This window comes from Choloepus didactylus, chromosome 18 (genome assembly GCF_015220235.1).
Source record: "Choloepus didactylus isolate mChoDid1 chromosome 18, mChoDid1.pri, whole genome shotgun sequence".
Taxonomy (NCBI): Eukaryota; Metazoa; Chordata; class Mammalia; order Pilosa; family Megalonychidae; genus Choloepus; species Choloepus didactylus.
In genome coordinates this window covers 35,980,016-35,993,983 of record NC_051324.1, presented here as the reverse complement: position 1 = coordinate 35,993,983, position 13,968 = coordinate 35,980,016, and the positions used below count along the sequence as shown (strand labels likewise).

The 13,968-nt window shown below is 35.2% G+C and overlaps 1 protein-coding gene across 7 annotated transcripts in view; it reads left to right on the top strand.

Annotated features, from left to right (window-relative positions):
- Positions 1-162: 162 nt before the first annotated feature.
- RPS6KB1 (ribosomal protein S6 kinase B1) overlaps positions 163-13,968 on the top strand; it is a 169,934-nt gene continuing 156,128 nt past the window's right edge. For 2 of the 7 annotated variants that reach the window (XR_005212601.1, XM_037808431.1), the window contains exons 1-4: positions 163-413; positions 9,661-9,710; positions 10,723-10,843; positions 12,040-12,108. Coding sequence is in view for 6 of the 7 variants with exons in the window: in XM_037808431.1 (XP_037664359.1) it covers positions 273-413; positions 9,661-9,710; positions 10,723-10,843; positions 12,040-12,108 (381 nt within the window). In the remaining variant the exon portion in view is untranslated. Of the gene's footprint in view, positions 414-926; positions 1,017-9,660; positions 9,711-10,722; positions 10,844-12,039; positions 12,109-13,968 lie in introns of those variants that run through there. The other 5 variants (XM_037808428.1, XM_037808429.1, XM_037808430.1 and 2 more) reach the window with 4 other exon arrangements.

Below are 13,968 nucleotides of genomic sequence, written 5' to 3'. Positions count from 1 at the left end.
TGCTCACTGTCCAAGCGCTTTTGCTGATAATGCGCATGATTCAGTTTCCGAGCGAGGCTTCGGCTGTGTTCTGCGCATGTTTCTGCCGGTACTTTGACCCTGGCGATGGCTGTACGCATGTCCATTGCCCACAGTTCGACTTCACGGGACCGTACACGCATGCTCTAGCCCTGAACTTGAGGAGCCAGTCTAGGGCCTAGGCGCAGACGCACTGAGCCTAAGCAGCCAGTGATGGCGGCAGCGGCGGCAGTGGCTGCAGCGGGTCCGGGCCCATGAGGCGAAGACGGAGGCGGGACGGCTTTTACCCAGCGCCGGACTTCCGAGACAGGGCAGCTGAGGACATGGCAGGAGTGTTTGACATAGACCTGGACCAGCCAGAGGACGCGGGTTCTGAGGATGAGCTGGAGGAGGGGGTGAGGCCCGGGTCCCGGGGGGCCCGAGGTGACAGGGCCGGGGCGGCGGCGCGGGCCCAGGAAGCCTTTGCGTCCGAGAGCGCGGAGACCCAGTGGGGCGCGTGTAGTCTTTAGGAGGAGCTGAGGTGTGCCGCGACCCGAGGTTGGGAAACCGGGCGGGGCGGATCTGGCCCTAGGTGTGAGGGCACTTCTGGGCTCGCAGGTGCAGGTCGCGCCCCCAGCCCCAGATCAGCGCAGCCCGGAGCAATCTGTTGGTGGAGGGAACGAGCAAGGGCGCGTGATCGATTCCTTGAGCTGGTGGACTTGAGTGTGGCGGGGCGCGGGTGGTGTGTGTGTGTGTAGGGGGGCAGTGGGGCTGCGGTTTTTGGGTGTCCCATGCAGGTGAAGCGCGAAGGGTATCCCTTCAAGTGTAAAGTTTCAGGTATTAAATCCTCAGACCTGCCACAACCACCTCTTTTCTCGGCTTGTCGCTTCTCTCCTAGGAAGCGCTCAGCTGTTAGAAGTGACAGCTGAAAACTTCTGTCGGGAGTAGCGCTGCCACTGCTGTTACAGCCACCAGGAGTTTTATTTCGGGAGCAAGGGGGCTCTGCTGCATCTTCCAGGGTTTGTTTGTTTGCTTTTTTTTTTTTTTTTTAACCCCCTTCCGTGTGATTTTTTTTTTTTTTTTGAAGTATTTATAATGACACACGGCATTTGTAATTCACTTTTGCCCTAGTTGACAATGTCTATATTTTTCTGAAATAATTTATGCAATTTTGGGGTGGAAAAATCCAGTGTTGACAGCTGTGTTTTGGCTTGCCAAAAATAAATTGCTTGAACTGCGACTTGTGAGTGGTGGTGTGAGGGTTTTCCAGTAATATAAGGTGCTGAATTTAGAATTGTTTTCCTTAATGCATAGGTTGATTTTACCTTTGCCATCTTAGAAGTATGTTATTCTTTATGAAATATTCTTTTTTCAAGATGAATTTATTGAGAAATCACAAGTGTCACGTGAAGTTCAAAAATGATCACTGATTCTGGGCTACTTATCATCGATGATAACCTCATGGTAATTTAGGTTCTAAATTCCACTTTAAATGAGTTGATGGATTAATGGCTGAAGTTAGATATTTGTTCTCACTACAAAAGGGCTTCTCTTCCTTTCCGACACCTCCAGTTTTACTCCCTGGCAAGTAAATTGTTCCCTGCTTGTTAGTAAAAGATTGAGATGCTATATATAAAGAACTTTGAACACTTTAAGAAACTAAGTGAGCTAAAATAATACTACTCTTTTCATAACCAAGTGAGTCTGAATCAAAATCACACAGGTTAGAAGGTGGGTGGTTTTTTTTTTTAAAGTGTTTTTAATTCTTGGCAGGTATATACATATAACTTTCCAATTTTATTGAGATATATTCACACACCACTCAACCCATTCAAAGTATGCAATCACTGGCTCACAGTATCATCACATAGTTGTACATACATCCCCATGATTGATTGTAGAACATTTTCATTACTCCTAAACAGAAATAAGAATAAAATAATAAAACCCAAATCCTCCTCTACCCCTTATCACCCCTCTATTGCTGACCCACAGTATTTGTATAATACATTTTTTACTGTTGATGAAAGAATATTAAAATATTACTGTTATCTATAGTCCGAAGTTTTCAATAGCTATGTTTTTCCCATATATCCCTCTATTATTTTGTAGTGGTTCATGCAAGAACTTATTTACATACATGACTTTGAACAACAACTTTCAATCAAATTCACCTACAATCCATTACTATTTCTTATAATCCCAAGAAGGAGCTACATCACGTCTATCCATTCCCAACCATTTAAGTTCAACCTCGGTAACAATTCTATACATATTAGGTAATCGCTCCCCCTTCTCCAGCTTCAGTCTATCTGTAGGTACCCTATGTTCTACATGCTTGTCTTTATTATATTACTCATCTAACCATAGACTGGATAAAGGGGGAGGGATCAGCCACAAGGTTTTTGCAATCAAGTGCATGCTTTTTAAACTGATATCTGAGTATAGAATTCCTGTCGTCTTAATGGAACACTGATACACTGAATACAATTTAAAACAAGTATGGGATTACTTTCTTGATACTGGTAGTTCTACATCTTTTTTTTTCTTGCCCCAACTTTCATCACATAAACCATATATATATATCACTGTTATAGCAGCTCCATATGACAGTGGTTTTGGAGCATGGCAGGGTATAAAACTAGATAGGAAAGGTGCTTCATGTTCATCAGTTGAACTGGTGGAATTTCCAGACTATGGGTGTCTCTTCCTTTGAAAGTACAATACTGTATTAAGATTTCTGTTGTGAATTGGGACCTCCTTGGAGTTCAGTAGGTTGTCCAATTTGGGCCTATTCCTGATGAGGAACTTTAGGGAAAGAGCAGAGGATTTTGACCAAGAGCTTTCATTAAAATATGTCTTACTTGGCAATGTTTTTGGAGCTGAAGTTGTTTCTTTTGGCTGTGTTATTCTAAGAGGTGCCTCAAGGTGGACAAGGGACAGAGATAATTTCACAAGATCACATAGATAGATAGGGGTAGTTATTCTGACTCAGTTCAGCAAGCTTCATGGCACAGCTTCTTCATTTCATTGTATAGTCTCGTTCATAATGCACCTCTTTGTGGTGTGGCAAAAGCCAATTGACGTACATCCTCCCGCATTCACTGACTGTGTGAGCTAGAGTAAATTGCTTAGCCTCTCTGAAACTTTTTTGTTCCCTGTAAAATGAGGATTACAAGAGATAAAATATATAAAGTACTTTTAGAATATCCTGACATTTAAGCTAGATAGTTCATGGAAATGTGGCTTGTCAGTGTTACGCATTGCTAACAAACCTAGGATTCAAGTTTACCCTCATCTGTGCCTAGAGAATTAATAATAAATGCCATTATACCAGAGGTGCTGCATTTTTAGAAATGTTGTATTATGTTTGAGAAAAAAATCATTATAATTCTTTTTAGAGAAATTTGCTTTTCTAGGTATGTTACGTTAAGTGAATCCTTACTGGTAAAAATAATTATTTACATAGCATAGTCAAGTTAATTCTTCAGAGAATAAAAGATGTAGAGACTCAAATGATGCATTTATGGATAAAGTTGAATGTCTGCCACTTAAAAAAAAAATAGGGCCTGATCAAATACCTCAGGGGAATGTATTGAAACCAATGAGTAAGAGGGTTTTTATTATCTTTTTAACGTTTCATTAGATTGTGAAAATGTCAGAAACATTTCTGCTTTCTGTAGAGATGAAGTCAAAAGAGTAAAAAATGGTAATGCAATAAAAAAATTCTTAATCTTTACTAATTCAAAATTTGAAATAGTCACAGAGGCTTACTGCACAATTTCAGATTGGAGACATCAGATTTTTAGTGAGCAAAAAGGTTTAAATGTTTTAATTCTTTGCAAAAGCTATATGCATATAGTATGTATTCAATATTCACAATTATGAAAAATTATAGAAAAACATTATCAATGCTTATTTAGTCTTATAATATATACTTAGCATAAAGCAACAACTATTTTTAAACAGCCCAAGATTATGGTAAAGTTTTACCCCTTTCTCCCAATTCATCTGAATTACAGGATTTTATTTTATAAGGAAACCTCTGCAAACAGCCAAGCAAGTAAATAAATGATATAATGAACATCTGGATTAAGGAAAATTTCACCCATTCTGGAACAATTGATTTAAATTTTTATAAAACTTGCCCTTGTTCTTTGGGACTTTAGACATATTAAATTTGTATACATTTTTAATTTAAAATGTTGAAAATAGTCATTTTGGTAAACTAGTTTAAAGCAGTGTGTTTGTATCATACCTTAGATAAGCAGGAGTCAACTTTTGTTAATCATAGTGGCGTGAAAAAGCATTGAATAGGTCACGATGCTTAAAGCAGAGAAAAAAATCTTAAAGAATATCATGTGAAAGAGAATGGTCAGTATGTATTATAATGTTAGCCTTATGCTCTGGTGTCAGACTTTTCTAAAGGTAACACTGAATAGCAGAAAGGAATTGTGCCTCAAATACTTCTGTTCCAGAAGATAAATAACGGTAGGAAGTTATAAGTACAGATGCAGGTGGTAATACAGGCCTGGCCAGCTCCGGAAATGAAACATAGCCACAGGGCATATCTTGTGAGGTAGCTTCAAAGCCGTGGTTCAGTGTTAACTGCTCTGTGGTCTTTAATTTAGAATTAAGTAAAAATAACATTAAAGAAGAAACAATTTTGTATTACCAGTTTTATCACAACTGAAAGAAGTTAGTCTTTTGTCTTAAAACTGAAGCCATCATAGATGATTATGTGGAGCAACAGAGACAAAAAAAATTCCTTTAACTCCCCCCCCCCCAATAAACTGTATCAAGTAGAAAATGTGAGAATTATGTGTTAGGTATGTTTTTTAGCTTACTTTTTTTTTTATTAGAGATGTTGTAGGTTTACAGAAAAATCATGCATGAAATACAGAGTTCCCATATACCACTGGGTTCCCATATACCATCTTGCATTAGTGAGGTGCATTTGTTATAATTCATGAAAGACCATTTTTATAATTATGCTATTAACTACAGTCTATCAATTACAATAGTGTTCATTGTGTTATTCCTGTGTTTTTTTAAGAATTTTTATTCTATAACATAAATACAATCTAAAATTTCCCCTTTTAACCACATTCAAATATGTAATTCAGTGCTGCTCATTATGTTCACAATGTTATGCTACCATCACCACCATACATTACCAAAACTTTACAGTCAACCCAAATGGAAACTCTACAATTTAAGCATTAACTCCCATTTCCCACCCTCACTCCAACCCCTAGTAATGTATATCCTAGATTCTGACTCGATGAGTTTGCCTATTTTAATTATTCATAACACTGAGGTCATACAATATTTGTCTTTTTGTGTCTAGCTTATTTCACTCACCTTGAGGTGTTCAAGGTTCATCGATGTTGTCACATGTATCAGAACTTCATTCCTTTTTTTAGATTTTTTTCATAACAGTTTTATTCACACACCATACAATCCATCCAAAGTGTATAATCAGTGGCTCTCAGTACAATCACAGAGCTGGGCTTTCATTGCCACAATCAATTTTAGAACATTTTCATAACTCCAAAAAGAAAAACCCTCACACCCTTTACCCCCATCCCCTCATTATTAACACTTAGCATCAGTGAGGTACCTTTGTTGCAATTGACAGAAGAACATTAAGATATAGCTGTTAACTATAGTCCATAGTTTGTATTGAGTGCATTTTTCCTCATATATCATCCTATTATTAACACCTTTTAATAGTGACATACATTTGTTCTAATTCATGGAAGAATATTCTTGTGTTTATGCCATTAACCACCTTCATCTTCCACAACAGGGTTCACTGTTATATAGTCCCTTGTTACATCCTTTAGCTTTCCTTCTTGTGACCCCTTTCAATCACAATCACACGATTCAGCGCTGTTATTTACATACATGATAATGTGCTACCATCATCTCAATCCGTTTCCAAACATTTACGGTCAACCTTATTAAACATTTTACACAAATTAAGCATCAGTTCTCCATTCTCTATCTTCATTCTCTCATCTTGTAACCTATATTCTAGATATCAACTCCATGAGTTTGCTCTTTATATTTAGTTCATATTAGTGAGATCATACCATATTTGTTGTTTTGTGTCTGGCTTATTTCATTCAGCATAATGTTCTCCAGGTTCATCTATGTTGTTGCATGCATCAGGACATCATTCCTTCTTACAGCTGAATAATATTCTATCATATGTGTCTACGACATTTTATTTATCCATGCATAAGTTGATGGATGTTTGGGTTGCTTCCTTCTTCTGGCAATTGTAAATAACACCACTGTGAACATCATTGTGCAAATATCTGTTCCAGTCCCTGCTGTCAATTCTTTTGAGTATATACCTAGAAGTGGGATTGCTGGGTTATATGGTAATTCTATACCTAAGTTTTTGAGGAACCAGCAAATTGTCTTCCACAGTGGCTGCACCATTTTACATTCCTACCAGCAATGAATAAGTTCCTATTTCTCCACATCCTCTCCAACACTTGTAATTTTCTGTTGTCTTTTTTTTAATAGTAGCCATTCATGTGGGTGTGAAATGGTATCTCCTTGTGGTTTTGATTTGCATTTCCCTAAAAACTAATGATGTTGAACATCTTTTCATGTGCCTCTTAGCCATTTGTATATCTTCTTTGGAGAGATGTCTGTTCAAGTCTTTTGTTGCCCATTTTTAAAATGGGTTGTCTTTTTATTGAGTTGTAGGGTTTCTTTATATATTCTGGATATTAAACCCTTATCAGGTATGTGGTTTCCAAATATTCTGTCCCATCGAGTAGGTTGTCTTTTTACTTTCATGAAAAGTTTCTTTGATGCAGAAGAGTTATTAATTTTGAAGAGGTTCCATTTTTCTATTTTTTCTTTTGTTGCTTGCACTTTGGGTATAAAGTCTAAGAAACCATTGTCTAATACAAGGTCTTGTTTTTTTTCCACTAATACTGACCCATCTGTATGCCTCAGTCAAATCGTGAAACATACATCCTTCATGTTAGACTTCTTCCTGCCTTGTTCATGCCATGAGCAAGTTATGACTATAAAATACCCAGTAAATAATTAACTTTTTTTTTTTTTTTTGCATTTGAGCATCTCTTCTATAAGAATAATATCAGTTTTCATTATGCATCTTGGCTATGTACTGGTACCTTTTAAGAAAGATGTGTTCCTTTTTTCTTCTAAAAGTTTTGACACCGATTGTTTAAAAACTTCCATTTAATTTTTAAAATCCTATTTTCAATTAAGTGATACTTTTAGCAGAAACTAAAAAGGGTTCGTAATCAGACTGTATTCCGGAATACTCATTTTAAAGCTAAATTTTGTAATATTAATAACTGAATTTCTGCTGTCAAGTTAGATTTTATTTTACAGTTCAGTGACTCAGTGTATTTATAGAATTGTGCAACCATCACCGCAACTTGATTATAGAACATTTCTATCACTCTAAAAAGAAACCTTGGGCCCATTTTTCCTCATTTCCACTCCTAGTCCTAGCCAACCACCATTCTACTTCCTGTCTTTATAGATTTGCCTTTTCTGGACATTCTGTATAAATAGAATAATACACTATGTATGTAGCCTTCTGCTTATGGCTTGTTTACTTAGCATAAAGTTTTTGAGGATAAAAAAACATGATCGAATACTATTTGAATGGTTGGATAGTATTCCATTTATGGATATACTACATTTTGTTTATCCATTCATCAGTTGGTTTTCATTTCATTTGTTTCCACTTTTTGGCTATTGTGAATATTGCTGTGCTATGAGCATTCATGTTTGAGTCTTTGTGGAATATGTATTTTCATTTCTTTTATACTGGGAGTAGAGTTAAAAAATTGCCAAACTGTTTTTCCTAAAGTGATTGTATCATTTTACATTCCTACCAGCAATATGTGAAGGCTCCAGTTTCTTATCTTCACCAAACTTGTTATTGTCCATCTTTTTTATTACAGCCATCCTAGTGGGTATGAAGTAGTATCTCAGTGTGGTTTTGATTTGCATTTCCCTAATGATTAATGATGTTGAGCATCTTTTCCTGTGTTTGTTGGTTATTTGTATATTTCTTCTTTGGAGAAAAATCTATATAGTTCCTTTACCCATGTTTTTAAATTGGTTTATCCATCTTTTTATTAGTGAGTTGTCATAGTTCTTTATATATTCTTATTATGTGTGTTGTCTTTCCACTTTCTTGATGGTGTCTTTTGAAGTTCAGTGGTTTTTAATTTTAAGTCCAATTTATCAATTTTTTTTTTCTTTTCTCTTTTGTACTTTTGGTGTTATGTCCAAAATATCTTTGCCTACCCCAAGATCATGAAGATTTACTCCTATGTTTATTCTAAGAGTTTTATTATTTTCAGCTCTTGCATTAGGTCTTTGATCCATTTTTAGTTAATTTTTGTGTATAGTATGAGGTAGAGATCCAAATTAATTTTTTGGTGTGTGGATATCCAGTTGTCCCAGCACCACTTATTGAAAATCTGTCTCTTTTCTCTGAGTTTCTGAATTGCCTGTAAATGTAAGGGTTTATTTCTGGGTCCTCAATTCTGTACCATTGATGCTATTCCATTGATCTATATATCTTTCCTTATGCCGGTGCCAAACTATCTTGATTGCCCTGGCTTTGAAATAAGTTTTGAAATGAGGAAATGTGAGTCCTCCAAATTTGTTCTTCTTTTTTCAAGATTGTTTTGGCTATTCTTGGTCCCTTGCATTTCTGTATGAACTTTAGGATTACCTTGTCAATTTCTACAAGAAAGAAACTTGGAAATTTGATAGGGAATCCACTGAATCTAGAGGCCAATTTGGTTAGTATTGCCATCTTAACAATAGTAAGTCTTCTGATCGATAAACATGGCAATGTCCTTCCGTTTATTTAGGTCTTCTAATTTCTTCCAACAATGTCTTACAGTTTTCAGTGTTCAGTTTTATACTTCTATTAAATTTATCCCTAAGTATTTCATTCGTTCTGATGCTATTGTGAATGAATTATGTTATTTAATTTTTGGATTGTTCATTACTAGTGGTGTATAGAAGGTTAATTAATTTTTGTGCCCATTTAATATATGGTCAGAATAAATGTTTGGCCAACAAGACTCCTGTTCAAGAGAGTTGTTTAATTATTTTGCCTTGATCAGCCACATTGTATACTACAGTATTTTGGATTGATTGTGGTTACCTTTATGTTATTAGCTATTAACTGTGTTATAATACATGTTATTATGTTATTTATGGTGGTTAGCATTATGTTAGTCTCTGTATGAGAAGCATATTAGAATAGCAGTTTGTGTAAATCATTTGATTCAGTAACTCATACTTGGACTGTACTGTCTTTAGTTTCATAACATGCAAAAAGATATTTTTGAATAGATAAATGTAATTTTTGAAGGAAAAATCACCTGATTTTGTTGGTAGATCATTGATGAGTAGCATCTACAGCTCAGTTGTCATATAAAATTAAAAGTGAAATCCCCAAGGTTTTATTTGTGTACCTTATTTTGTTCATCATCGTATATGGCTGTTATTGAAGTATAGCAAATTTTTAAACCATTTACTTTCATTTTTCCCCTTCAGTTATAAGGCAAAGAGTTAAACTTTTAAATCTTATGTTAATGAGATTATTGATTTTTATAACTTTAATATATTTTTCAGGGTCAGTTAAATGAAAGCATGGACCATGGGGGAGTTGGACCATATGAACTGTAAGTCTATATGAAAAACTTTTCATTATGCTATTTTTTTTACAAGTAGGTGTATCAGCTCTAGTTCATAGCTATGATAACCTGTTCTTAAATATGTAGTCATATTTGTAGACTTTGTTTATTGAATTTGGCATCAAAATATAATACTGTATAATATAATAATATATTCAGTTTTTCTTTTTTTTTTTTTTTGAGATCTTGTGTGGATTTTGAGTAAAAAATATTCATTCATATTCAGTGTAAACTATTGAATATAGATCTGAGATGGTTAGGAATTTTTATTAGTTTAATATGAGGAACCACATTTCTTACCTTCTTTAACTTAAAAATAAAATTTTTAGAAATGTGCCTGAAAGTCAAATGGTTCTTGTATGGCCTTCAGTACATCAGTCAAACAAAGATTTATGTAATATTAAATCATTTTAGACAAGCTCAGTTGGATTGGGGGGAGATTCAGACAATTACTCATATAGAAAGGATTTAAATGGCAGACAAAATTGCCACCCCTTCTGGAGTTTATAGCAGACATGGAAAGATGCATGTATAAGTTACATTAGCAAGAATTTTTATAGCATAAAGACTTGAACTAATTGGATATTTTTAGAAAGTTCCAAGATTTTCTGCTGAAGTTGCCAAATGAGGTTGGATAATACCTAATCATAGATATTTTGAGTGAACTAAATTTTAATAACAAGCAGACTTTTTTCCTTTGTCTAATAAACTCATTCTAATTTGCTTTAGTTCGGGGGTGCTTGATGCTTATAAAAACAAATAATCTGTAGCACATTCTGTGAACAAGCAGATAAGCAAATGATATCAGGGCACTCTAATTTTGACCTGCCATGTCATTGAATCATGAGTTTATTTTGATCACAGATACTAAATTTGTTATCATGTAGTTTTTCCCTTTTACTTAATTGAATTACATTTCTCTTTCTCTTCTTTCTAACACTATGCTAAAGGTAATTTAACTTTTTGCAAATTTACTTTTGGTTTTGCTTTTTTTCCCTAGTGGCATGGAACATTGTGAGAAATTTGAAATCTCAGAAACTAGTGTGAACAGAGGGCCAGAAAAAATCAGACCAGAATGTTTTGAGCTACTTCGGGTACTTGGCAAAGGGGGCTATGGAAAGGTAGGAAGTAATTTTTGAAATGAGAGCTGTTGTCTGTCTTTGGTAGATTGATTTTTATACCCTCGTTTCAGCAGTCTTCTTCAATCTTTGTTAGCCAACAGCAAAGGATATGACCACTTACCTGATATGATTCGAGGAATGTGTAGAAGTTTTGTTTTCCCTCATCTTCCTATAGCCACACATTTAAAAGCCTGGCACATAATAGGCACTCAGTATGTATTTGTTGAGTAAAAAGGAAATTGCCAGGCAAAATCTAAATTAGAGGATTCATTCCTTCCTTTGGTTAAATGTTGTCGTCTATAGGTGTCCTCTTAAGAAACAAATGAGCAAAATACTCCTTACTTTCAGGAGGCATAGCGTTTTAAGTTAAATCTTATGGAGGCCTTACTCTGCATTGGTTTTCTTTAACTTGCAGTACTGGAGGAAAAGATTTAGGAAAGGTGAAAGAATGTAAGAGGGGAGAAGAAAACTTCTTAGTTTTATAGTTTTGCCCAAGGCTTTCTAATTTAAGACCTCACCTTTGCATATTCTGCCCAAGAAAATTTATACCTAGACATTCTCGATTAAAAGACAGAAATGTGGATAATAACTTGATTAGGAATAAATTTAAGAACTACCTATGCTATTGTGTAGTGTTAATTTTTGCAAAGCGTGACATTTGTAGTTTACTCTGAGGCTTAAGGACACATTCTAATATGTTCTAATCATCCTGAATGTGTAAAACATGCAGTTTGATTCTCACACTTCTGGTTCTTGCATGAAAGTGTTTTATAACCAGCCATTTTAAAATTAGGTAAACAGTAATTCTAGTCAACTATTATATAGTTTTATGCGAAACAAGAATAGTGGCATCCCCATGGAAGAAATTTCTGGAATATTTTATAATTTTTCAGTTTGGTACCTCAGGAACCCTTTTTCCAAATAAGCTCGGCATGCTCATCATTAGACAATTATTGCCTACCTTTGCCATCAGATGGCAGCAGATCAGACGGGAAAGTTCCATGTTGTGTAACAATTCACTACCAAATTTTTGATGTGGTCTGTTTTTTTAGGTGATCAACATAGTCCTTGTGGTGCTTATTTTTACAAGAATATAAACTAATGTATCGTTTGTTTCTTATTATGAATAGGAGTTAAAGGAATGTGATGGCCATAGTTTGGCTTTTTATAACACACACTTTAATTTTTTTATCCAGGTTTTTCAAGTACGAAAAGTAACAGGCGCAAATACTGGGAAAATATTTGCCATGAAGGTGCTTAAAAAGGTGATTCCCTCCCTCCTCTTTTTCCCACACTATTCTTACTTGCTATAAAATCCATATTTTGATCTAAAATTCTCTGTCAAAAAAATGTACTTCTGACACAATTATAATTCCTCTTAGAACATGAGATATGGTTTGTTATTGTTATTCTTGTTTTGTTTTATTTCTGTTTGGTGAGGGTGGAAGGGAGAGCACTTTTAATTCTCCTCTGAGGTAACTCCTTTAGATATTCTGGTCTCATATTTCTTAATAATAAGCATATACTGCTGTCTCTTAATTCAGCAGTTTTAGAATTATATATTGACTTCATATTAGGATAGTTAAGGATTTTAGTCTCTTTTACTCCTCCCTCGCTTCTACCAATCCTCTCATTTTGCTTAGTTTTCTTTGAATCTATTTGTCTTCCCGCACCTTCTAACAACTCTTTAAAACCCTTGCAGTTCAATACTGTATGGTTAGACTTATTAGATAATCTATCAGTTCCCTTATTTTCTTAGAAGCATCCCTTCTGAGGAACCTTCTTTCACCCCATTCCCATCTGGACCATTAGCCCTCTAGGTATGCTACATCACTGTCGTTCCTGGAATATCCCTTCACTACGATCCTTGGACTCCTCTTGGCTCCTTCAGTGTTGGGTCCTTTATTTCCTGGATCCCATATATTCCTTTTTAAAGTTTACACTCTTGTTCCTTTGTTTTGCTGACCATCTACCAGTGGCTTACTAAGAAAGGAAGCATGGAGGTAAATGTTTTTTGAAATAGCACATACCTTTATACTTGTTTTACTATTTAGTTATGGGTTTTGAATTTGAAAATCATTTTCACCCAGGATTTTTTTCTATTTTCTTAAAGCTTTGAGTGTTTCTGTTCAGAAGTCTCTTGCCATTCTGGTTCCTAATCTTTTACACAGAACCTGTTTTTCTCTGAAAATATTTAAGATCTTTCCTTATTCCTGATACTCTAAATTTTTATAATGATCTCCTTGCTTTGATTCTTATTATTTTATTTATTTTTACTCTTTTGAATTCACCTTTCAGTCCTTCTGTTATGGGAAATTTCCTTGTATGATTTCTTTGATAATTTCCTCCCGACCCCCCCCCCCCGCCCCGTATTAGAGAAGTTGTGGGTTTGCAGAACAATTATGCATAAAATATAGGATTCTTATATACCACCCTATTATTAACACCTTGCATTGGTGTGGAACATTTGCTACAATTCATCATAGCACATTTTCATGATTGTAATATTAACTATACTCCATGGTTTAACTTAGGGTCCATTGTGTAGTGTAGTTCAATGAATTTTTAAAAAAATTTTTATTCTGTTACCATGTATACAATCTAATGTCTCCACTGTTTCTTCTTTTTGGAATTTCAGTTAATTAAAATGTGGACCTCCTGGACTGATCATTTAATTTTCTTTTCCCTTTTATTATCCATTTCTTTGTCTTTTTTGTGTGTATTTTCTGAGATTTTTCTAGAAATTTATTTTCAAATCTTACTCATTTTTTTTCAGCTTTCATATTTGTGGTTTCCCAGAGTTCTTTCTGTTGTTTTCTCTTTTTGTAAGTACAGTATCTTCTGTTACCCCTCTGAGGGTTTTAGTTATAATTCTTTAAAATGTTCTTTTGTACCATGCATGGTGTCTTTTTTCTGATTTCCTATTTTCTTTGTCTTTGTTTTAGTCTTTCTCTCTCTTGTGTTAGAGGCTTTCTTTAGGAGTCTGGTGGTCTTCGGTTGATTGTTCCTATGTAAGAGTAAAAGTTTGGAAAGCTAATCAGAAGAGTTCTATGTGTATAGGCTTCTCTATAGGGCAGTCAGATGATTAGCTGGCAGTTGACTGGGGACTTCTGAGTATCAGTGAC